The sequence below is a fragment of the Aythya ferina genome, assembly GCF_964211825.1.
Source record: "Aythya ferina genome assembly, chromosome: 1".
Lineage (NCBI taxonomy): Eukaryota > Metazoa > Chordata > Aves > Anseriformes > Anatidae > Aythya > Aythya ferina.
Window position 1 is genome coordinate 196006840 of NC_140296.1, and position 26936 is coordinate 196033775.

Consider the following 26936-nt stretch of genomic DNA (forward strand, 5'->3'; position numbering starts at 1 on the left):
GAAAGACAAGGAAGACAGCTTAGGTCTTTGAAAATCTCATATGTGATGTCCTGAGAAGTCATTTGTTTTACCACTGCCTGGAGCTAAGAAATCAAAACAATAAGTGGTTGAACCATTATTATACAGAAGGTGGGGAAAAAGAGAAGGGAGAGAGATCATCAAAAGACTGGACAGGGTTTAAAGACAGAGGATTAGATCCGTGAAATGTATATCAGAGTGTTGAACTCTGTAAATGCCTAGCTTTTAAGTCCCTGACTTTTAGAGCCTAATCATTTCCTACAGCACTTGGGAGTGCTCAAAACCTCAGCTTCAGACCCAAACTGGCCTGAGTGCAGGTAACTTATCCAGTGTCAGCACATCTAGGAGCCAGCCAGTACGGAAATCCTGGAGTGAGGTAATCTTATCCTTCTCACACCTCATAAAGTCTTGCAGGAGTCTATCTATTTGGGAAATCAAAATCCACGTTTAACGATCCAGAACCTTGTTGTGAAGGTCAGCATTTGTGACATTAACATTTTAATTATTATCCCCCCAAAGCAGGTCCTACGTTTTCTTTTTAAAACCCATCTGGAAAAACTGAAGACAAGAAGACCAATTATAACACTGCTTGGGTGATGCAGGAAAAAGGAGTGTACTGTAGGTGTCAGGCAGGTAATTTTGCTCTAAGGACAAGCCAGGAAACAGGAGAGAGCTGCAGCTCCCTAAGGTGCAGCCCCACCACCATGCCTTCCCTACGGAGCTGTTTTGCAAATGCCTTGAGTCCCAACTGAAAGAAAAAGCTGAACACCACAAATTTTCATTTGCAGGATTCCACAAAATGTATTTTGTTGTTGGTTTGTTTTGTTTTGTTTCCAAGTGAAATAAAAGCATAAAGCCTTTACATTTCACTCCCCTTTTTAAAAGTCAGACATTTCTTTATGTCATACTTTATACTTAGTAGAAAACCTTTTATTTTATTTTATTTTATTTTATTATGAAAAACTGTTGACTTGTTTATATGCAGAATCTTTACAAAAGGTCTTTTCTGAAAGAATTCAACATTGACTCCTCAGATATGCCTGGAAATCACTGTGGCCTAGAGCAGAACTCAGAACGTACCAGATGCAATACCTTATACAGCAAGTATTTTCTTTGACTTAAGTAAGCCTATGGGGTTGTTCTTCAGATAAAGAAATAAAGTTTCTTATTTTTAAAACATATCTGTAAAGGAGAAAATAAATAATAAAAAAAAAGTTGTTGCAACACCCTTTATTTTGTCAGGCAAATAGTATTTTAGATATTCAATTAAATAACACTGTTAAACTACATTTTGTTCATTCTTACACACTATATAATGCATATTCACTGTAATGACAGTTTCATCATGCTAGGAACTTTTACACATACCTACAGTTTTTAAAAACAGGATTTTCTTAATAAAACACGCATATCTACAGTAACAACAACATCTGAAAAGAACACATTGTTAGGTCGAGATTTCAGCAAACTTTACAAACTACACAAAATAATAATCAAAAAATATCAGTACAAGGTGAAGTTCTTAGCAGAGAACATATCTTTACACTTTGTGAAGTTATGCCTAGATGTCTTTTTGCTTTTGTATTTTTTAAGAAATAAAATTATATACATAATTTAGTAATCCTCAAAATAGGAAGTATTAAATAGCACAAACAATATTACAGTCCTAAATTTTGGTGTTACCTACAGTAGAGGGGCTACTTTAAACAAATAAAAATTGAAGTTTGTCTATTCTGTACATTCAGGGCCAAACCCTCAGCTGGTAGAAACCACAGTAGCTAAATGGACAGCAAGGACGTTACATTAGTTTATACCAGCTGAGGGTCTGGCTCCTGACTATTCTATACACAGGGGAAGGCTGCTAAAGCATGGAAGCTTGGACCAGTTATGCACTGACAGCAACTTATTATATATTTGCTGAAGTTTTCATGCAGCAGGAAAAATGTTAGTTTAAGTATAATCCCTTAAACAGTCATACCATAATAATGGTATATGAAGCAGCTTTAAAAATATTATTTTATAATCATATGAAACTGAGCTATGCTGATTGTTTTAACGGAATCCCTTATTGCCAATATTCTATTAGAAAACAGTGTAACTATAATTTCTGAGGCCTAATGGGGGCCTATTAAAATATCACCGTACCTAACCACTTAAGGAGTAAATTGCACCCTTAAATACTTATTAATCACTGTATTCCATCTGGAAACAATTATGATCCTCACAATAGACATTAATATCACACTGACTCTGCAGTGAATCTGCTGGGGAAATAAGAGCATGGCAGCATACAGAGCATATGCACTAATGTCATTCTAGGAGGTAGTTTCATTTTGTGGCACTCAATTTTTGGTTTGTAACTTACACAATCCAGAAGGTTTTTGTTTTTGTTTTTTTTTTTTTTTTTTTTTTTTTTTTTTTTTTTCCACCAGTTCTCTAGGCTGGTTCCAAGATTGCAGAAATCAAAAAGAAAATTTACCCATTGGTTTCCATGTGAAGGACCTTATATACCAACATCTGCATACTTCAGAAACTTCTATTTAGGCCTTGACTGAGGAAAACACTTAACTACCTGGTAACATACAATCAGGCATTGCCATCCCCTTTGAAGCAAGCACTAAGCATGTCCAAGAGCATCAAAGCATCAAAGGGTCTCAGGTTCAAGTGTTCAAGTAGTTTGATAAATCATGACCCATTTCCCAGCTATTCTGCATCAGGTGGTGATGATCTGACATATCAAACTATGGTATCACCTTAATAACAGAGTTAACTCCATTGCACTGGATCTTAAATCACACTGGCTGAGGTGTCTTCCTACATCCTGTAGAGTTATGCCCAGTATAGAATCGAAATAATGCCCAAGAGTTACAACTAGCATCCATTAAATTTTTCAGAACTGTGTTTTAAATACAGTATCCATGTTACTGGCTGGAGCTAACTTTTTCTTACCTGCACTGGGCTCAGAAGTTATTTTCACTAGGTGATTTTTTAGAAAGTGTATTTATTTATTTATTATTCATTTATTTATTGAACAGAATAGTTAATTAGCTTATACTGTTGCATACCATCATAAAAATATCATGTAATAAAAGTTTTTCTAAGGTAGTCACACACATTTAATCCCTACTATTTCCTGTAAACAAACCCAGTGGCTTCCAGAACACTCTTACAGAATAAAACAATGAACATTTGTCCCTATCTTTTGGCATCAGTGTTGCTCAGAAGGACGCGATTGTTTTGCCCAGGCTAGATGATGCACATGTAACCAATTTTCAATAGACATACTTCATTAGAACTGACAGTTGCTTCTTAAACAAAAATATTTCTATTTAAACATCCCTCTCAAAATTTTAGTTTTTTGACCCAAACATATTTTTTTAGTTTTTATTTTCTTTTTTTTTCTTCTCCTGATCTTCTTTTCAGCAGAAAACCAACCAACCAACCAACCAAAAAAAAAAAAAAAGAGGAAGGTATAAAGAGTGAAAAATGAAAATGCTTTAATTCTAGTAATTCTAGATACTATGTTTGCAACTTTGAGAAACCAGCTGAAAAAATAATGTTTTGAAATTTTCAAAGACATTTCTGACTTGCTTCTATATTGTAGACCAAATAAATTGTGAAGCAGATTAAATACAATTTTTGAGTAAACATTGTACTGTATACCCATATTCTGACCTTTGAAAAAAACTGGAGTGTAATTCTTTGAAAATAGCTAAAATACCCAAGACACTTAGGTGTTTTTCAAAATTGTATGTATAAATGAACATTCTTATCTTGGCTTGTAAGTGGCGTGTGCCGCTTACAAAGCTATGTCATGTTATAGGAAATCTTATAAAAATCAATATGAGCAGAGATATTTTAAGTTACATTCCAGACTCATTAATTTATTACAACTCATACTATGCACAATAATCAGTGTTTCCTCTGATAAAGTATATAAAGCTTTTTTCTCTTTTTCTTCTACTCATTCCTTCATTTGACCTTTGAATGAATGAAACATTTCTACTATATTTGCTTCCTATCTGCACGCATTCACATGATTTGAACAATGAGTGAAAGCTGTAAACCCAGTATAGAACAGTAAACAAGTAGAAACTCATGTTCATGAATGCAGTGCAAGGAAATCTTAGTACCATCTTACTTTGAGCTTGCATCTTAACCCAGATTCTTCCACCACCAATCTGTTTAGTACAGTTCCAAAGTTGCAAGATAATGCATTGATTTTGTAACAATTTCTGTTCAACAATAATTAAATACTGAGATGTTGAATGTGAATCTGGTTTAAGAACACTCAGTTTGCTTCTAGGACAGAGCATAATCTAGTGCTGTTAAGCATCTAGGAATGAAAATTCTCCACATCTTTTCTTTAGTTAAGTTACACTGCATTTTATTGGGAGGATGATGCTTTCTGAAGCTTGTTGTAATATCATTTATTTCTCGTCATATTTGCTCAAATTTGTTCTCAATAGATAAATATAAGCCTCCTACAGTGAGGACAAAGATATCTCCTACTACAAAATAAAATTAAGATCCAGGTAACTGATTTCTTCTATTTCTACTTTTCCTGCTATTGATAAGGGCCTTTAGTTTACTGTAGTCCCCTCTCATCTTCTGGGATTCTTCCCTCTGCTGACTTTGCTGTCTACTGTCTTTGCAGTACTGGTTAATCATCTGCATTTCTGAGTGGCTGAAAGCTCCCACAAAGTCCTTTGGGTGGAACTGCAGTGCTCGCACTGAGCTGGCCCAGGTCCAAGGGGACCACTTGTCAGTCACGAAGGCCACCATCTCTGTATCTAGCACTTTGAAATTGATTTTTGCTAAGGTTTGCTTGAAGTTGTTCTCTGTTGCAATGCAGTGATAAAGCCCTCGGTCACTGTCTTGGACAGAGCGAATGAGAAGTCCTTGCTCAGTAGCTATGATCCTCTCATTCAGCTTGACCTAAAGGGAGGAAAGACAGAATGAACTTTTTCAAGAATGTTACAGAACAACGCAGTATTGGACCTCCTGGCTAAGGCTTCAAATGCCTCTTTCTTTATTAAGGGTTTCTTAAATGTATTATATTTTGCTTTATCATGCATCACAGTGACCACCATTCCTGCTAATGTTAGGACAGAACTTACCTCAAAGTAGGTTAAGTGTCACTGAAGAAAATAATTTTAATATTTGTATTCATTATGCTACAGTAGATTTGATTGAGATGAAGACAAAAATGTCAATCTGGATACTACATGAAAGACAAGTTTTTATAATGTTCAAGCAGAGAAGCTGAGAAAATGAACTTTATTTGCCAAGGTTATATCCCTGCAACCATTCCTTCCAGAATCAGACACTGCCGTTGAAACTTCATGGAAGACAGGTGCAGGATTCGGCCAAAGGTTGATCTGTCTGAAGGTAGCTTCTGGTTAAATGTTTTGACTGGTAGGTTTCTGGGGCTAACTCTGAAGAACTATTTTTGAACTGTGGAGTTTAAAGCCAGATAAAAAAGTTTTCTTCACAATAGCATCAGCTGGGACTTGGTTCATTGGAAACCTAGAGTAATTTTTCTACTCTCCTATTTTCTTTCTGGTTTCAGATTTTGGACAGTCCCAGGAAATAGTAACATCATCTAAAGAAAGCAAGTTATGATATTTTGTTGAGCTATAATCTGATTATAAATGATACTGCACGTGTCTCTTAGCATATCAGCTGTGAAATAAAAATTAACCCACTGTGCAAGAATACCAGTTCTGGCATTTTAATGAATTATTTCTCTATTTTGACACTGCACTTTGCATTATACCTGACCCTCTTGAGATCCAATGCATTTATTATGCTATTCTGTTATTGCAATTTTTTTTTTAGACATTGTAGAGGTAAGATTTTCAGCAACCCAAGAGATTCATTTTAGCTTGAAAAGTAATTAATCTTGTCATTGATTTAGTTTGTTGCTACTTAAAACTGGATTGTTTCTAATACTGTTATTGAACATCAGGAAAAAAAAAAAAAAAAGGAAGCTGTTCTTCTGAAGCAACAGGTTAAAGAATTTCACCTAGATTGGCAGGACATGGCTCTAGTCTTTGAACAGTGCATGAGAGAATCAGCATGAAAAACTCAGTAAGAGGCTTTGTAAATCTTCTCTGATTTTGGAAAATGGCCTGATATGAGATTAATGCTTTTCAGTATTTATAATCTATCAACAGACACCATATTCATTATTTTTTTACTTACAAAAGTTATTCCTTTTTATTCATACAGTAACTGCCTTGGATTTTAAATGGAGTTTTCCACTTTAATATTACTTAAGAAAGACACATTCTTCATAAACAATCATACCGTATATTGCAGTGCTGAAACTTGAGAGCCTTAGAGAGTGCAGTAATGGAAAATGTGATTGCAGCATGGTGGGGAAATACTTTTGTCAATACGTGTTCTTGCTAAAGAAACCTTTCACATTTCTCCCACTTTTGCCTTTTATCTCTTCAATAGCACAGAAAGGCTGCTGCATGCAGACTTCTTCCTCAACTTTATACAGCTTATTGCTTTTATGCCTGTTTCCTCAGATCAATAGTAAGACCTGAGTGCTGCAAACTTTCCATTTGCAATTAACAAGGTGTGAAGGAAAAATTCCTTAACTGGTTCCCTACGTTTAGGGTATTTTCTGATAACTATTCTGCTTTGATAGAAGTTGGCAGAGCTGAGGAGTTAAGTGCCTTCCAGTCATACTGAAATCTCTGCGTTGACTTATACAAGTAAAGTGCTGGCCAGTGTCCTGCATCCACACACATTCTTCAGCTTCAATGTAACTGGAGAGTCTGATGAAAACACAAACACCATTTTGCCTTGGTCTGGGATGTGGATTAGATACTGACTGAGGTCCCTTACTGAGCTATTGCTAACATTACTCACCTCTTTTCTCCTGTCATTATCTTTTTGTAGCAGCCATTTAATAGAAGCCTGAGGAGATTTGGGTGTACATTCAAGAAAGGTGGTGTTGTTTTTCACTCCGTACTGAACTGTTTCTGCTGCATTTCTGTAGGCTAGAAAGGAAAAGAAGACAGGTCAGGATAATGTAAATGCTAGTTTTATACAGAAAAAAACAAACTGTGTTTGCACTATTTGCAATATAGGTCCAGTGAGGTATATCTGATCCTAAAATAACAGATAACTAGTATTTTAAGGAACAGGATTTTCAAAGAAAATAAATGAAATGTAAAGAATCACAGCTAGTTCCAACTATTGGTCTTTACACTTGGACATGATCTTTTTCTGAGAAACTCAATACCTGTGGGCTGGCAGGCAAATGCATATCTAGATGTTTCTATTGAGTTGAGTCCTGCCTGGAAAGCTCTGCTTGCTGATGGGGTAACTGATCTCAGGCATATTCTTCCCAGAAATACTTCATTCTCTACTAAGAAAAGACCACCTCTCTGGAACCATCAAAAGAAAAACAAAGTGTTTTATACACTTCTTCACACTTCACAGTTTACAAATTAGGGTAATATTGTTGTTGTGAATAAAAATACATAATGACCTAAATTAAAGACAGCTCCATCTATTACAGTGGTCATGCAGTATCACAGGGAGGCAAGAGAGGGCAGACTTGACTGCCAATCATCCACTTCTCTTACAAAGCCTCCTTCTAGGAAAGGACCTGGTTCTAAATCTGAAATTCAATAAATACTTAGGCCAGCAACTGAGAACAGGTCAAATTTATAGCGCTCCAGCAACACCTGGGCAAGTGCTGAGTGTATGTCATCACTTAGACTTGTTGTGACCCTTCATAATTGTGATAGATGAACATTTGGTAGTTACTGATAGGAACTTTCAGATTTTCATTGTTTGCACTAAATTATAGTATTTGTCCTGAAAACAGTATATTTCCAGATTTAAAAGCTTACATCATATATAAAATAAAAGTTATTATGTTTTTATTTATTTAGACAAAGGAGCAATGAATACAAAATAATGTGAGAAATGCACATACATAGAATTTTGTATGTTTAAAATCAGACTGTGGTTTTGCAGTCTTAAGACTGGTTTTGCTCACCCTGTATCTCCCATTCTTTTCATCCTTTTTTTTTTTAATCAAATGATATGTGAAATTGTAATGATACTAAATGAAGGAGGTTTTTTCTTTTAGTCCTTGCAAGTTCTTAACACATTTATTAAGTTGTAAAAAGATCAGTTGTATTTTTTTTTTTTAGGAGAATAATGTAGAAATATTTTGCATTCAAAGACCACAAACTAGCAAAGAGTTTGTCTGTGGGCTGGTTTGTCTGTAGCTGCGAAACATGGTGAGAATTAGAGTTGTAGCACAACTTATATACACTGGGACTAGGTATAACAAATGCATTTTAAAAAAATCTATTCAGTTGATCAATACATATCTAACTTCTTGATTAGACCATCCTCCTCCCACTTATACATGCTAAAAGAAAGAGAGAATATAAATGAATTTCTCTAGTGGCCATAAGGTATAAAACAAGTGTAGAAGTATTATAGTGTTTCATGGAACATTTGAAAAGTGGTATTACAAACACTTTAGTTCTTGACAATCTCTTAAAAATAGCAATGTGCTAAAAATGTTTTTATATACAAGCTGAGAATTCTAAGGCATGCAACCTATCATGCTTAAAGACTTAGTCTCAAGACTTCATAGTCTTCCTTATGAACTTTTAAGATTTATTCTCGTTGTCCAACTCTCTACCCTTTTGTCTTTTAGGTAGGTTTCAATTTTCTCCCTAGAATAATAGTTTTTCTATAAATGGCTTGAATTATATTTTGAAAGATTCCACGTTGCTGTTTCTTTTTCTCTTTTCCACAGAAGAAGATGCTGTCACCTACCTACACAATACTGTTGTCACCAAAACATCCTTTAAAATTGCTAAAACATATAAATCTATAAATACAGCCATATTAAAAAAAAAAAAAAAAAAGTCTGGAAAATAAGACTCCCGTGTCAAAGTTTAAGTGTTTATTTCCTCTCAGCCCAAAATGCAGACAGCTGACTTTCTCACATTTTCCACATGGAAAGAAGAGACACCCGTCCTTGGGATAGATAGCAGGTGGGTGGTAACTGCATATGCCCACAAGGTAGGACACAAAGATCTTCATGTACTTCATGTTTTAAAGCCTTAGCTTCAATATAAATATCTTAGAGCTCAGGTACATACTGAGCAGGTGGGGTCATCTTTTGTAATTAATCTGTTCAAGCAATCAAGCTTCATATAAATGACCTAATACTGAATCATGGGGAAAGACCCACTGGTGCTGTGGGTTGGAAGCTAGAAAAGAGTTAGCCACATTTGGCCTGAAGGTTCTATGCCTGTCTGATTGTTGTGGTCTGTTTTCTTCCAGGAGATTATCTGGGACCCAAAAAAACCCCAACATTTAAGTGGAATTATGATTGACTGAACCTTTGACATGTAACTCTTTAAACATTCTTCTTTTATTCAATTAAAAATGTAATCAAAAATTTAGAGTGAGATCTATTATTTCATCTCCAGCTGGAACAGATGAGAACACACTTACTGAACACAAGCTCAGAAACAGAAGTGGAAGAAGTATCATTCTCTAACACAGGACTGTGGCTTGATGGCATAGTTTGCCACTCGCTGGCTCATACAGGCATGGGGTTAAAAAGGATTAAACTTCTTTTATGTGTATCTACTCTGACTATGACTTTGGCCATATTTGGCTGGTGCCTAGAAATCTGATGAAAGTGAGAACTGGGAGGGCAGATCATTGTCTCCACTATCTATCCACATTGTGCCAGGCTGGCAAAAGAGTTGCACAGCTGGAAATAAGGAACTTTTATAAAGAGATTTGAAGCCGTTTGATTTTCCATGTAAAGGAAGAAATGAATAATGATAAGTCAAAATGTAGGTCTAGAACCTCCTGTTTGCTGAAAGATGTTCCCCAAAACATAATATGGCCTCAAATTTACTGTACCTGTTTTTAATCAACACTATCAGCTTCTCATTTCATGTACGCTGAACTTTATATGTCACAGTTCATCATTTTTTATCATATGTGCAGGTTTCATGTAATTGCAAGGAAAAACTTAGACTTGGAAAATAATTATGCTTTACCAGTAAACCACACAGATAATATGAGCTGTAATGAATCATATAAAGGAAAGCCATATGTTCTTTATATAGCACAAGGATCTCTAAATTATTGTACCTTTCAGGTTGAAACCTCGGCACTGAGTCAGAGGGTTTCCATGTCTCACATCTTGCCTGCGACTCCTCCTGAAATATTTTATAAACACAAACTGTTATTCCAAGGTAGGTACACAACAAATAAACTTTTTTTTTTTTTTTTTTTTTTTTTTTTTTTTTTTAAACCAGATTAGGTTTCAGGGATAGTTCATTACCTACTCTGAGACTACTTTTCTGCTGCCAGGGATGCTAGAGAGAAGATACTGTTTAAATGAATAATCATTTTGAAGAATTTCATAGAACAGTTGTTCTTTAGGTTGGTAAAGTAGTTTTGCAATGAAGGCATAGAGATGGAAGAGTTAGAGATAATGCATAAAAGGTTTAGTGATGCAAGACCTAACATTTAGAGGCAGAACCCCTGAATGAAGCTAGAGGTCTTCAAAAAGGCAGGCACATAAGAATGGATTGTAGAAGAGTCACAGATCTCATATCTAAAGCACCAGCAGAAAATCATAATGTAGGACATGTTCCCTCCTTGATTTTGCCAGACACCTTATTTTCAGTGCCTTTAGCCACCATCGTAGCAGAGTAACTGAAGTATTCAACCAGAATGGTGAATTAAGATTCAGTTCTGTCCTTTACATGAGGGCACATGACCTCCTTTCTTTCCAAATATATTCAAACTCACCAAGTCTCAAAATACTTTAAAATGGGGCTTAGTTATATTATATGAATGTTAGATGTAAAATCATGATTATGTAGTTAAGTAGTTGAGGAGCTTACTAGGATTGGGCATACTGGAATTTTAGTCCTCTTTGGCTAGGAGGTCACTGTTCACAGAATTCAGTGCATGAAAATCTAGAACTTGAATTTTTATTCTTAAGATACATTATTTCATTTACTGAAAATTCTGTAAATTAGATCAATATTTATCAAGCTCAGTGAAAAAACATGTTGTTGTGAAGGGATGCTGTTGGGGTATGTAACAGCCATGCTTTGAACTATTCATTTATGACTCATAAGATAAGAAACCATGAAAAGCCCCTGGAGCTCCAGTATTGCTGGGTTAAGGGTGATGCCTCTTTGGTCACGTTATACCATGAACTGCACAAACAATGAGAGACAGCCCTTATAATCCTTTGTCACCTGATCTTTCACTGGATTGTTTTAAGAGGAAACATTTGAAAGGCAATCTTTCAAAGGAGTAGTTTCTGACATTCCACGTATATTTTTGATGGTAAACACCAAAAGTATTTCATATTGTGCCTTAGGATTTTAACCTGTGTGAGCTGCTTATGTGAGTCAGAGGAAACAATGGAGAATTTCTCAGTGAATTTCAGGATTTCTGTGCTACCCTGAGATGCTCCACTCCATCAGAAATTGTATGCTGGTGACATTAAGCAGTTCTGAGAATCTAAACTTTAAGTCTGATATTTATCCAAACATGGCTGATATGGTGGTGTTTTGAAAATAAAGATACTCTCCGGTGTCTTGAGGTAAATCAATTTGGATGAGAAGACACAGTAAATCATGGGAGACAGAAGTGTCAAAGGAAGCAAATGAGCAAATGTGTACAGCAGAAAGATAATACTGTCTAGACAATGGGATTTGGCTCTGATCACCAAAGTTTTCTTCTTCATAATCTCTCTTGTTAGGTAACAGGACTAGTCATTTGCTTCACATAGTAAAAACAGATATATATGTACTTTTTTTCCCATACAATTTTAGGTGTTTATTTTTGTTTGTTATAAAAAGCAAACTGAAGACAAAATGTCATCATGGAAGCAAGCCCCAGTGGAAATAACCATGGTGTATACACAGAATGGCAAGAAATCTACTGGAAACTGTACAGGCTGGGTATACCTGACTGCTCATTATTTTTCAGTGACTATGTCAGTGTAGGAGTTAGGTGACCTGAGACTTGGAGATTTTCCTTTTCTTTCCACCCTTGTCTTCTGACCTTTACTCCATGGAAGAAAACAGTCAGTTCTCAGACTGGAAGCTGAATATAATATGTGAAAGCAGTAAAAACACGGATATTGTACCATATCTTTTACTGTTATATGACCACGCTGGGCTTTACATTTTTTATGTGAAATGAGGAATGATTCAAGAAAAGGTTGTAATGATAAAAGTAATCGTGATCCCAAGGGATCCCATTGTCATCAACTGGTTGGGTCACTGGAGCATAGCCAAGCTTTGCCTGTTTCTGTCTACCAGCTTTCCCCATGTAGGTATAGTATGTCCACAGCATCTGGACTTCTGCATTTCTGCAGCCCAGGTGCAGGGAGTGAGCACAGGGACTCAAACTAGCCAAAGCTCTGACATGTAACTGAAAGCTCTGTCTCCTCTGTGGTAGTACTTCATTGTATATTCTTTGTACATGATGTGAAATCTTACAAATACAAAAGCTTACTACAACCCTCTGCTATTAAATATTTCCCTAAGGAGGAGGAAAGAGGCTCCTGTTTTGCATAAGAATTACGAGATGGACTATTAGCTCTGTTATAAATTAAAGATAAATTGCTTTCCCTATCTGCTTTAATAAATCTCATGTCAAAAAAATAAATAAAAAATCTCCAAGATTGCAGGCATTACATGGAAATCACATTTGCCTGAAATTTCCCTGGAAACACTTCTTCTCACTTAGGAACAAGTGAGGAAGAAAAAAACAAAACAAAACAAAAAACCACAACACTTTATCCCTTCGACAACCAATCTTGCTGTATTTAAGGTTATCTTAATTACATCCATAGTGAGTGACTGAATTTAAATAAAGGGAACAAATATTTCACTGATTTTGTGTGTGTGAAACGTAGAGATTAATATTTATAATTAGGAATAGCTTTTTTTTTCTTCTTCTTCTTTTTTTTTTTTTTTTAATTTTTCCATCCATTACTTTAAATATTAAAAGACAAACAAGACAAACTCCTAGGTAATGAACAATGAACAGAGCCAAGCACAATAGATACAGATGTTTTCTTTGTATTTGCTTCTGAAAGGAATGACATCTCACATCATATTGTAAGGCTCCAAGCTACATAGCAGCATAAAAAACTTATTCATAGAGAATAGGAAGGAACCTTGCAGATTTCACAGGGCTGCTCACCTTTTCCCTGTGGGATAAAACCTGGAGCAAGAGTTGCCATCCCAGGCACAGTACGGATCTCGGGCTAGGCAGCAGTCAGCACAGGCAGTCCCATAGATGTGGCAGCGGTGCAAGGATACCTGGGTGACCCCTTCATCTGAGCTCACATACAGCTGTTGCTGTAGAATGAAATGGAAAGATTTATTTCAGATGTGGAGGAGCTTCACCTAAGACTCAACTCGCATACCAAAAAACCTTTGAGTTAATTTTGGAATAAACTCAAGACCACAACAGGAGCCACTAATAAATATAAAGCCTAAATAAATAGAAATTTCCCAGGTGATCAGGACCGTTTCCACCTTCCTGTTACAAAACACTTGGAAACACCAGAGAATGTTAATGTTTTTGGACTTTGTCTGTTGTTGTTCCATTCTGGGGCAGGCAGGCTGAATTAATATTGTTCAGACTTTAAAACTTGGTTCTTAATGACTGAGGGCTACTGGTCTTTTACCTAATTAGTTTTTCTGCATATAGTCACATTAATAAATATTATGAAGAGTTAATAATTGGGTTCTCCAGTTCATACATTTTCAAGGCATAAATCTTAGAGATTATGTTGATGCTTTGGACCAAATTCTCATAGCATCAGTACCTAGAAAAATAAGCCAATAGAATTTTTATATTAAATGAGAACTTTTGCAAAGAACGTTCAAAGTTGAATAGGTCATAACTGGAATCTGGCCAAAGTATCTCTTTTACTCAGAACCAATTCATCAATGATTTTTACACATTAATATTAACAAAAACAAAAACCAACCAAACAACAAATAGTGACTCTTTATCTTTTGGTCATAAAACTATCAAATTGCACTGAATTTGATTCAGTGAATTGTGGATAGTGTTTACTTCTTAGTTTTGTGAAATATCGAGTAACATGTTGTTTGCAAAATCGTGAAATATTTATTTTAAGTTTGTGTGTTAGACAATTCATTAGAAACCTTCTCAACTATTTTTATCATTCCTATTACCATCATTATTACTAATAGATAGATATGTACAATTTCTCTATAGACCTAATACTGCATTTTAAGCCAGACTTTTAAAAGAAAGGTTTTATTTAGGAGCTATGAAAAGAAATGGAGGACAAATTTCATCTTTCAGTACTTTTTTTTCCTTACTTGCTTTTTTTTTTTCTTTTTTTTTTTTTCTTTTTTTTTTTTCCACTTTCAGTGAATTAGAAATGATAAATTATTAATATAGATTATTTTATCCTAGTGGCTCTGGGGCAGATAAAAAGCTCATGAAAGTTTTGGTCATATTTTTCCATAGTAATTAGGGAAAATCTCCTGTATATATTTATTATGATACATTACAACTGATCTTTTAACATCTTTAAGTCAATTTGTTTCTCTATTAAGCGTTAAGTAAGCATCCCACTTCTCTTTACCTTTTTAGATGAGATCTTCATTGTTGTTATAGGAGAATTACTCTGAAAGACAAAATTACAAACCACTTTTACAAAGACTAACTTGTTAATACTCTCCCAACATTTATATTTAAAGTTCAATAAAGACAAAGTTATATCTAATAAAATTATAACTTTCTACATTGTGGAAAACAAAGAAAAAAACCCCACAAACACGCATACTACTTTTTTGCTATTTCAAAACTATAAAAATTTACATAAATACAATGAATGTATCAGTAAAGGTACTAGTTGAAATAAACAGCGTTATTATTCATCACGTGTATAGGTGATTTTTTGTACACCTGCATTTGTGTTACCTCAACAATACAGAAGTAATGTGCTCTGAAGCCATTACTCTGACTTTGCAATAAATAAACAAGCAAACAAATAAATAAATAAATAAATTGTCCTTTGAAAATGATGATATGGAAAAATCATACATAAATATGCTCATGCATATTTATCACATGATACAGATAAGAATGTCACATTTCTCCTAAACATTATCTACAGTGCATAGAGTTTGGTTGCCAGCCAACACATTCTTTCAGTTTATCAATGACTAGAATATTAAAAATGGCATGTGTGTTATTCAATGTTCTGTTCACAGAGACATTGCTGTATACTACTGTGTGTCGTCACTGGAGTCATTTGTTGTCGGTGTCCAAACCAAACCTTAAAGAGCTGGATAAGGAATTATCACGTTCATTGCCTCAAGCAAGTGAAGTAATTCATTATTATCATCCAAACAAATGATAAAAATGATGGTAATAAAAATGTTCAGCATGTTTTTAAGATTTAGCAATTGCTCAGTCAGAAAGGAAAGCCATAACGGTGGGTCTGGATTAATTGCAGTGGACTACACGCATAGAGGGGAGGCCAGGACTAAAAAAACTGGCTGTGAATCATGTGAATTGGCAAAGGTTTTTTAGAGCTGCTATATTTTATGACTGTAGTGTCTGGAGACTCAAGTTCCAATGCAACATTGGATCTGATGCCACATTCTCCTTTTCTTGCTTACACTCTGGAAAGGAATCTGTGCTTTGCTTACTCTCGACATTTACTAGCACATATCTGGTGATCTCATTCCCCCTCTCTTTGTAAGACTCATCAAAAGGCTCAACACTGCCCCAGTGCCCACACAGACTGCAACAGCAGAAATTATGATTTTGTAGGCTCGGGATAAAAAGTTCTGTGCTCAGAGCCCCAGAAATGAGGTTTAGGGTCAGGATTCCTCCCACCCCAACAATTTGTTTGCTGTAAATGGAATAAATAATACTTGGGCAAATGGTGCTCTAAGTAATGATACTCACATGTATATTTACCAAAGGGAAGTATTTAGCAAAAGGCTAAGAGTACTAATTATACCTTTTGGGGGGATTGATAAAAAAGCATTTCATGTTTTAGATAAATTGTTTTTCTTGTCTGTCTAGATAAAAATCTTACATTTTCCTTTTTGTATCCCCTCAATGAAACTGAGAAAGGCAATGATAAAACCCTTAACTTAGTTTGTAGCTGCATAATTACCATTTGCCCTAAGACTACTTATTTTAAGAACAGCCCATTCAAAAATTTGAAAAGGTTTCTTCAAATTGGTGGTGAACATTTTCTTTAGGTTATTACAAGCTGCTACATACCAGACTGATTGATATTATTCCCTTATTTTTCCCTGTAGTTGTTTGTGTTTCTTTTTTTTTTATGTTGTGTTAAGCTTGCTACTCTAGAGGATTTGAAGAATGGGAGCAAAACCCACACTAGTTTGCTTTAATTCTGCAGCCTGGAATCAGGAAGATTAACAGATAATCAATGTATAAAAATCTTAGATTTCATCTGTAAATAGTGACAGTCTCAGTATGTGATACCAATGATAAAAGTTGCCTTCAGGCAGCCCTTATGACATTACGAGAATATACAATGTTATTGTAAAAATCCTTCTATCTAGTATGACAACTTAAAAAATAATTAAAAAAAAAAAAGAAGAGAGAAACAACAGGGGAAAAAAAAAGGAAAAGATTTAAGCCTAACTACAGTCTTCATAACAGCTGACATTTTATATCGTACTTTGGGTGGGTATCAAGTTGACAGTATGCTCATTTGTTTTATCTTTTATCAAGTCATAGTTGCCCTTGCCAAAGCCTATTAGAACAAAGAGTTTGTGCGAACATACACATTGGAAAATGCGTATGCAGGAGAAAGACAAACCTGAAAAACCTCCAGTTCTTCTAAAATGAGTTCTCCACTTGCAGAGAAGTTGGTGGGTAAGACAACAACCTTTTGTACAGTTCCTTGGTCTGGAAAAGATGAGACAAAGTCAAACCACGTGACATAGAGAGAGAGAAAGAAAATAATAAACATTATCAGGTATGAAAAGAAACCATCAAAGTAAGCACTATAACATAGAGTAAGATATGAAAAGATGTTCATTAACTTCTTGTGTTTGGGGTGAGAAAACACGAGATGAAATTATGAGATGATTCCTTCAGAAGTCACAGATTGAGGATAACTTGGACATGTAGTAATGTTCTCATAGAAGAATTTGAAGAAGTCACAGTAAGACTGGAGAAAGTGACATTATTACTACCACTCTACCCCAAAAGATCAATCAAAATCAGTAACTATTTTACATAACAATAATAACAATAACAGCTGTTATTATTGTTATAACACACAGATAGAGGCAGTATCTATCCTAATGACCTTGCAGTAAAAACACGGCACTATCAACAGCTATTGTGTAATTGAAGTACATTCACACTCAATAATAATATGTAATGACAACTGATGTCAAGAGAGGTAAATATTCCTTAGAATATTATTCCTTAGAATATCCTCAATCTCTTTCTAAAAATAATGATTTTTTTTTTTTTTCCCAAGAAAGTCAAACAATACTTAAATTGTTTATATATTAGTAGGAGTTATTGTTTTGGTCCATGTGAAAAAAAAAAAAAAAAAAAGAAAATTCAAGATGATAATATTGTAACTACTCTTTTATAGTACCTTGTCAAAATACACTTTCAAACTTCCAAATCCATTCAGGTTGAAGGAGTAAGTAAGAAACAAGATGTATGGGGCAATGGTGATGTTTCTACAAGTAGATGCTATGAGTGAGACAATCAATGATTTAGTGAATTTATGTGGAAAGAACTTATGGGATGGAAGATATTCTGTGGAGGCTGAGACATCTACTAAAGGATTTCTGATGTGGCAGAAAAGGCAGACTGTGAAGAATCATAAGAACAGGCATGTGGTATTTTTACCGGGAAGAAGTACAACAGAAAAAATTCCTCTTGTCTGAAAGGTCTGGAAATTAGCCTGAGGACAATAAATTTATTTGCTCAATATTGATTCTGAGGAATGAGAACACATGGTATAGATTTTGTTTGGCCTTCAAAAATTATATGAGCAATATAGCCTTGTGTGGTTAGTAAAACACTAGCACAGCACAATATAGTTAAGTATCTATGTGTATTTTTACGAATTTGTGAAAGGAAATCTGAGCTTCCTGTTTGACAATCCACGATACTGACTACATAAACTGAAAAAGTGTAATTTCGCTTTTGCTTTTAAGGTCATTGACAAAATTCCGTAGCTGGAGCTGTGGGGCAAGTTGGTTGCAGTAAATAATTTACATCTTCTTATTTCCCTGGAGGAAGCTAGCAAATAGCCATGCATTTTATTTTAAAAATTAAGGTTTATGGCTAGAATATTGACATGTAATAACCTGACCCTGCTTGCAGAGAACATTGCAGTATTTTGTCATTAAAAAAAAAATGGAAAAGAGAAATTGAAAGCTGAGAGGATTTAAATATGTGTAGCTATCAATTGTGCATGCACAGGACATATTAGGCATGAATATTTCATGAGAATTTTCTAGGGCAAACATTTATTTTCATTAGACAATGGCACAATAAACCAGTTCCTTCCGAAGAAACTACCAAAACTAAATCTTGTGATAGCACAGCTGTGGTCTAGACTGGGTGCCAGTATTAGCAAAGCTATGAGAACCTGATAGAGATTTACTAACTGCCAAGAAACACCGAAGTTTTAAACTGCTGCAGATTCATCCTTTGCTGCAGCTAAGGAGAAGCACGTGCATGCATAAATGTGTGTATTTCTGTTCCTGCTAAAGGGAATAATCCCCACACAAATTTACAAAGTTTAAATGCACCTCTACCTCTTTACCTCCCTTTATCAATGTCCTCTGCCTAACATTAAACCACACCATCTAAAATATTGCATCAGAATGCAGGAAAGCATAGCAGCTTTTTTTTTTTTTTTTTTTTTTTTTTTTTTTTTTTTTTTTTTTTTTTTTCCAGCTGCCTGCAAAGTTTCAACTACCTGTGACCCTGACATACAGGGTATGCAGCCTGTTGACAATGACCCTACCTGCAAAGGAATGTGAGGCTGAGCCTCCAAAGAACAGAAGAACCGGTTTATTTCAATGATCCATTAGTGCATGCCACACATTTAAAATTCCTAAATTGTCTTTAGTCCTCAAACATTGCCACAAACTGAAATCAGAACCTGAGGGGAGATTTTTCCAGGGTATCGTCACAGAAAGTACCGATAATGCCTGACGCCAAGCCCTTGTGTCCTAATAACCTTTCCTATTTGAAAACTAGGTTCATATCTACCTTTTTGTCACAGCCCAGCAAAATACACAGTTGACTTGTTTACCTTAGAATTCATTCCCTTTGAATCACTATTTTACCATTCCCTTTGACTCAGTGTTGTACCATTAGAGACAGATCCTTGCAGAAAGGAATGCACCATTGTTTTAATGCAATTAGTAAACTTAATACATTTAGAATAAATGTTAATGTGAGGGAAAGCAAGCAACAGAAAGCTATTCATTAAATAAGACCACTTAGAGTTAGGAATTCCAATAGCCTGTACACATATATACACATAATTCTAACAATACATGGCTTGTAGGCCATGTAGTTATAATTCTCCACCCTTTCTGAAAATGGTTCTGCTGCTGTTGCTCAGTATTTTATTAAATACATGAAAAGCAAATATTTGTGCCTAGAAAACTTTTCTTATTCCTTTTTCAGTAGAACTGAGGTCTCCATTAAAACCACAGTAGCTGATATAAAGTCATTTCTATGTGTTTATGTCAGAAAGCTTATGGTACATCTCAGTGTTGTTGAAAATCTTATTTGCTTATTTCATTTAATGGCAAGGCTACGAATTAAACTCCTGCGACAGAAGGAAGTTTGGAAAGGATGAGGTACTGCGCACTGCAGGAGATGTATGCAAAACAGCATTGCCTGAGCTGTTTTCCAGTGTATTTCACAGCAGATAATCTTCTGTAATCTTCTGTATTGTGAGCCAGACACAAGAGATTGCTAAAGAACGATGTCTTTTTTTTTTTTTCCACATTTAAGTCACAATATGAAATCATAAGTAAATTCTGTAAAAATCGTAAAAATGAATGTGATAATTTCCTTCTTGATTTGCTTTTTATTTCCAGAAATCTGCATGAAAGCAGTTCTACATTGTGATTTCACACAGTCATGAAAAAATAATAATATTGTGTCTCCAGAATATCAAATCACAACTAGAATATCCCAGATGTAGTGACAGTCACTGCTGCCCTGACTTTTCACCAGGAACTGCTTGCAGCCTCACTTCAACCCAGCAGCTGGGAGTGGAGGGCAGACTGACAGCTGAGAAGGAATTCCCTTTGAGCTGACAGCAAGCTGACAAGGGCAACTCATAATGACTGTTTTTCTGTTTCGAACCTGTTTGAACAACTACAGTCTCTCAGCTCAACGTGGAAGATTATGTCACTGAGGTTGCACTCCCTCTGAGAGGACTGAGAAAGAGGGAATGTTAAGACAGGAAAATATTGATATCCCATAGGCTAAAAGATGGAGTACAGAGTATGCAGAATGGTAAATAAATGGAGAAGGAATGCAGCACCCAACAAAGGAAGGGGAGACAAATCAATATTGATAACAATAAGAACAACAAGAAGAACAATAATAAAAGAAAAAAAAACTCCCTTGAAACACGTCATAATTCTGGGCTGGTATTAATCAATTATGTTTCGCTTATACTAGTGAAACTATACTTGGTTATACCACCGATTGACAGTCTGACACCAATTACTGGTCTGACTGACCATGGGCAATAGAAAAAGCAAAGCTTAATGATCAGTGAGGAAAAATATGCAGGTGTTTGGCTGGAATCTACATTCCAGAAGCTGAATCTGTAGGTCTGAGTTTAAATCTCATTCTCTGAATTCCTACTGGCTTTTTTCCATAGATCTAGGTAAACACTACAGTTGTCAGTACTGTGAGCATCAAAGAGAGACAGGACCTATCCACCTCTGAGCTACATTATGTGGACAAAATGAGCAGCGAATCAAAAAACCTGATTTTTCCTCATCATAAAATAATGACTGCAATGGACATCAACTGCTACACTGCAAGGAGTTTCACGGAGAGGCCTCCTGTGGTAACTCACCTCCCTGGTGTGTAAGACACTGTGGGAGACCCTTTGTAAACTTTTCTGCATGTAGTACTTGTCCACCTGCTGGCAGATTAATTGTTTTTGGTCTCTAATCTGAGTTGAACCTGACATAGACAAATTTTATTTTAAGAAAAAAAAAAAAAAAAAGAAGAAGAAAAGAATTTGCAGAATGCTTGAAATCTCCCTGAGAAAATGTTCAGGCTCAGCAAAGCACCTGAGATGGTGGTAGGTTAGCAGTCAGGCCTGAGAGCCAAGTCTCCACAGTCTCTGCTGGCCTTTGGTGTTTTATGTAAATCTGGGCTCCCACCACAGCCACCTAATCTCCACCTTAGTTCACTCATCTGTTGTATGGCTATAATATTTTTCCAGCTCTATGTGCTGCTGTGAAACTTGGTAAAGTCATTTCAAGCTGCATCAGAGAACAAAAAGGCAGGTACAAGCCACACTCAAGGGCAAAATTTCCACATAGGACCCAGCTTGGTCAAACTTCTGGAAACACTGTGAATTTGTTTGAACAAAACAAGGAAACCAAACAGGTGTAGGAAAACCTTCTTTACATACCTTCTTAAGTCTGTGAGAAAGCTTTGGATGAGTTGGTTTCTAAAAGGTTTTGAATGACTCATCCAGTGTGAGCAAGAGGAAGAAGGAAACTGTCTGCTACTTGTTGTGTCACTGTTGTGCAACACCATCTTCCCAAGCTCACAGATGAATCTTTAGCCACCACATTTGTGGGAGGCAAGCTTGGTCTTCTGACCACACTATCTCTCTCTGCTAGAATCTGTCGCTCATTATATGATTTTGTCTCTTGTGTTACTGGAGGCTACTGTTGTCAGCAAGGGTAGGTTTTCCAAAAAGACATCCATAGTGTAACACCACAGAAACAAGTATTGTCGGGATTAGTTCACATCTTTAAGACTATATTACAACCTAATGCTCTGAAAGCACTTACTGTTCCAGACTTTGAAAACAAGTGTTGCATCAGAGAAGAAAAGATAATAAGAAACATTGATCAATCTCAAGCCACATCAGATGCAGCACACTAATCATTTAAATAAGCCACAGTAAAATCTGAAGTGCCTTTTCATGGCAGTCACTTAGATCTCTTCACACAAAAACATATCCTATCTTGATAGTAAGGAGATGAAAAAAATCCTATTGCTGCCTGTAGCTATTTAATGTACTCAAGTCTGACCCAGACATTTAAATATTTTCATAACACCACGAGCAATAAAAAGAAAAAAAAAGAACAATCTTTTGGTTGTGTAATCTGTGTGTACTTTGACCAAAGGCTTTCGTACTGCAAGCAGTAGGTGGCATGCTTAAAAAATAAATATTAATCTCAGGAAAATGTCCTCATGCTGGTTTATGGCTGTTTGTAAAACTCAAATGGAAAACAATCTACCAAATGGTAAACTAGGAAAATATTGTATTGTATTGGGTTCTTTACAAATAAGTGAACTGGCTAAAGTACTGACTGTGAAATGCTAGGGTGAATCAAAAACATCAAGAGTGAATCCTGGACTACCACAGAAAAGGGATAACTGAAGCAGAACTCTGAATATGTTATTACTCATCCCATAGAAAAAAAGTATTATCAGTATTACCCTTGTCAAATATGTAAATAAGTGATTATATTATATCAAAGTAAATTATCCCACTGGTTTCTGTTTGTAAAGACAAGGTACACAGCACTGTGCAGCACTTGTAGCACTGCTATCTACTTTAAGGACTTGCTCTTTCTTACTCTAAATCAACTCAGAGGACAGTGTAGAGACTGTTTTGGGTGGCAAGTTTTGTTAAGTGCTTTGGGAGTCTTCAGGTTGAAAAGCACAAGGAAAATAGGAGATCGTTATCATTTGAAAAGTGTGTGGAATGCTGTGAGAACAATATCTGTCTGTGAGATTTACTTTGTTAGCTACATAAGAGAGAGAGAGAAAAGCAATGTATTAAGTCTCGGCATGGACCAGCCTCTGTAAGCTCAACACTTCTGTCTGGGGGCACAAAGGAAGCACTACATTTAGTTCATATTAATGTGAAAAAGTAATACAGAAAAAGTAATGCCTGTACCCTTCCAAGCCATGGCTACATGATGAAAACCACTGGCGTTCTTTCGGCTTTCTGTTCTGTTATTTCTCACTTGCATTCAGGAACTGATTTATTACTGAGGCTATAGAGGAGGAAGAGAGGAAAAGCTAAACATTTTGTGTGCTCTGCATCTGGCAAGACATAAAACACTCCAATTTCAAGCATGAGACAGGTCACTGACAGTGACAGACATGGCTGGCAACATCTCAGTTCAGCAGCAATAACTCATCATCCAAGCTGAGTGTAATTGTCACCAGGTGTCAAGTCCCATTGTCTCTGGCTGTGGGGCTCCAGGCTCCCAAGGAAATTATCACACGAAATTCTCCTATACAATGTGGTTTTTGCATTTTGCTGGGATTAACTGACACCAAAGCAAATCCCCTCTGCATTCCTTTTGACAGTTAATATCTCTACTGAATCCTCCTGAGTATCACAGAAAGCAGAGAATAAAGAAAACTCCTCTCAGTGGCTGGAACTTGACCACTTTTATTTAAGTGCTGAGAAACCCAGTAACTTTTATTGCACCAGTTTCTTTTGAGGAAGATCTTGGAAGCTATTAGTGTCTCAGTGAGTCAGTGTGCAGACTCAGGAAGACTAATATCTAACCCGGCAACTCACTAGAAAGAAGACAATGATCCTTGTCTCCAGTGTACTGCAGAAGTTAAAAACAATGCATATAAAATATCAAGAGCTGCAGGTTACGTATTTTTCCAAAGTGGACCCTGTGCTGATACACAGCAGAGGCTTAACAAAATATAACTACAAGTTGAGGTATGTTAATATTTAAAATGAGTCACAGGTACATGTGCGAGGCCTCACTGGTCACTTAAGAATGGTCAGCAGCTCATTGAAATATACATTGAAATGGCTTGTATTTATCTCTTGCAGAATTACTGAGATGCTAAATGTCTATTTTCATTGACATTTAGTATTTTTTATGCATTTCCAGTATTAACTAACACTACGACATTAAGAATCCTGCATTGTCTGGAAACTTGAATGTTTTATGTTTTCCTCTAATCTTTAGTGGGATTTACTCCAATTACAAGAGTATAGAAGTTTACAGAACATTTTAAAACAATGGCACAACTATATAAAAAATACTGAAAATGTACATTTGAAAGATCTGTTTTAGCCTGCCAAGCTATTTCTATGGTTAGATATAGTGCTTTGGGAAGGAATAAAGCCAAGAGACAGCCAAACCTCTTCTACTAGAACAGAGTTCTTGTGGAGTTGTGTGACAATATCTGTTAATGCTCTTGATATTTCTACTGCAGTGTACAAAAATTGTTTTTCTTTGTTCTGAAGGAAAGGAGGAATATGACCCTAAGGGGCCCAAAAGCTGAGAACTGTAGCTGCATTAATTACACAAAAAGAAAATACGGCTACATGTTAGGGAGGGGGGAATACAACAAGAAGAAAGTCCTGACCTAATTACTTAATTTAGTAGTTTCCAATGACTTTGCAAGTGAGAACAAAGAAATTTTTAGGCATGCCTTAAAACTCATTTAGCAATTACCTACCAAGAAAACTAAAATGCCCAGAACAAAATCTGATGAAATTTCTACTGTAATTCACTACTTAGACCTTTTTCTATCCTAACCATGCCTTCTAAGCGTTCACAGTACATTAAATGATATAGACATATAATCAAATGGTGTGACATAAGAACGTGAGCCAACTGGTTTTGTTTTCTTATTTCTTTTCATTCAATGATAGAACCCTGCAGGCTGGAAGGGGCCTTTAGAAGTCATCCAGTCTCATACCCCACTTGAAACAGGTCCAATTAGAGTAGGTTGTTTGGAGCCATGTCCAGTTGGGTTTTGAATCCTTTGAATCTCTGAAGACAGATAATTCACAGCCTCTCTAGACCCATATTACAATGTTTGACCACCCTGATGCTGAAAACATTTTCTTTTATATCTAATTACAATGCCCCATGTTTCAGCTCGTGTCCATTGCCTCTCATCCTGACACTGGAGACCTTGAGAAGAGTCTGTCTCTGTCTTTTCCCATGAGTTATCTGTACCCTTCCACTAAATAATTGCAAATAGCAATAACGTTTCCCCTTAGCTTTCTCTGAATAAATCCAGTTCTCTCAGTGCATCACAGTCCATCTCAATCCATTTTATACAAATGTTTTCTTTGTACCAGAGAGCCCACAAATGGACATAGTACTTCAGATAGGAGCCAAATAGAGGGGAAGAACCCCTTTGAGCAACCTGCTGGCTGGATATGCTTTTGTGTTTTTATACTTTTACAGTGTAGTGTACATTTGTCCTCTTTTGACCCAAGGCCACCCTGCTGATAGCTGGGGAGGTTTTCCTAAGAATGAAGAGACTTCATTTTAATCCCACACAGTCTTCCTACAGAAGCCTGAAATTCTGATTTATTTATTTTTTTCTTTTCAGCACCAGCTTTCTAAATCTATTATAACAGGTTGGTTATTCCAGCCCCATGTGAGTTTGCTGGCAGACATAGTTATTCTACAAGGAGAAAACAACCAGGATACCAAAAACATGTGAACCATAAAAGAAATGCAAGCCACCTCTGTAATTATTTTCTGATGCTCAGAGATATATTTTTTCTCCTGGAGTTCTTTTACTTCTTTGTTCTACTTGAAACCATCCGTAGTAAAAAAGAGCCTTTGTGCATATCAGCCTATAATGCCCTGTTAAACCAGTAAGCCAGTGGGAGTTTCACATGTGAATGAATCCTAGGGTCTAGACAGACTGCCACTCTGCTTGTCCACTTCAATCAGGGGAACGTGATTCAGATCTGAATATTTTTTCAAAAATCAAATTTGATCAGTACAAGAATCACTCGACCTGCTCCCAGTAGAGTTCAGCAACATAGCATCAGATTCAAATTTAATGTAACTAAAATTTTTATTTTTTTACTTTTTGTTTTGTTTTGAAAGCTGTTATTTTTGCATTTGTAACATGCTGTTCACATTGTCTTTTTCTTCAGAAGTAGGTTACACAGCATATATTAAGTGATGTATTAAGTGATGGTAGTATACAAAACAATTCAAGGCCAGGTTTTGGTATTTTTACATGTTAGAGAGCATCACATTCTAATATGGAATCACATTGATGACAAAACATATTCAAGACAAGTATTATAATTTAGATCAAACACAAAATACAATAATGTTGATTTGTATCTCCAATAAAATTAATGTTGATACATTCTATCTCTTGCACATAATTGAGATCCATAGAAAAGAGAAAAATGAAAAGAAAGTAAACAAAAAAAAATTGTGGATTTCTGTAGACATTTTAGTAATTAGTAACTACATTTAAGCAAACATTTCTGGAAGCTATCAGTTGTACAGATTGGAGTAGACTGCAAATTAGAATGCAATGGAGGAAATTGTTAATTTTGTCTTACCTGTGCCAAGAAACAAGACATGGTATCTTCCATCTGCTGCATTCACTCGGTCCACAGCAATCTTTGTATACTTGTAGTCTGTTCCTATCCGGATGATTAATGGCCTCTTGTGTATTGGGTAAATGGGATTAAACATCAAAGGGTGATTCCTGATGAAGGTCACAACATCATCTGGAAACTCTTTGGTTGTTCGCATATTGGGTGTGAAGGCTCCTCCTGGACACTGCAAGAAACATGCACGATAATGCTTAAAAATGGTTAC

At 35.8% G+C, this 26936-nt stretch overlaps 1 protein-coding gene across 2 annotated transcripts in view; it reads right to left on the reverse strand.

Annotated features, from left to right (window-relative positions):
• Positions 1 to 1233: 1233 nt before the first annotated feature.
• Positions 1234 to 26936, reverse strand: part of SEMA3C (semaphorin 3C) — a 128390-nt gene continuing 102687 nt past the window's right edge. For both annotated transcript variants that reach the window (XM_084497498.1, XM_084497499.1), the window contains 7 exons: positions 26675 to 26897; positions 16919 to 17007; positions 14696 to 14737; positions 13270 to 13427; positions 10183 to 10250; positions 6904 to 7034; positions 1234 to 4956 (listed from right to left, as the gene is read on the reverse strand). In XM_084497498.1, coding sequence (XP_084353624.1) covers positions 4543 to 4956; positions 6904 to 7034; positions 10183 to 10250; positions 13270 to 13427; positions 14696 to 14737; positions 16919 to 17007; positions 26675 to 26897 — 1125 coding nt within the window. In that variant the 3' untranslated portion in view covers positions 1234 to 4542. The remainder of the gene's footprint in view (positions 4957 to 6903; positions 7035 to 10182; positions 10251 to 13269; positions 13428 to 14695; positions 14738 to 16918; positions 17008 to 26674; positions 26898 to 26936) is intronic.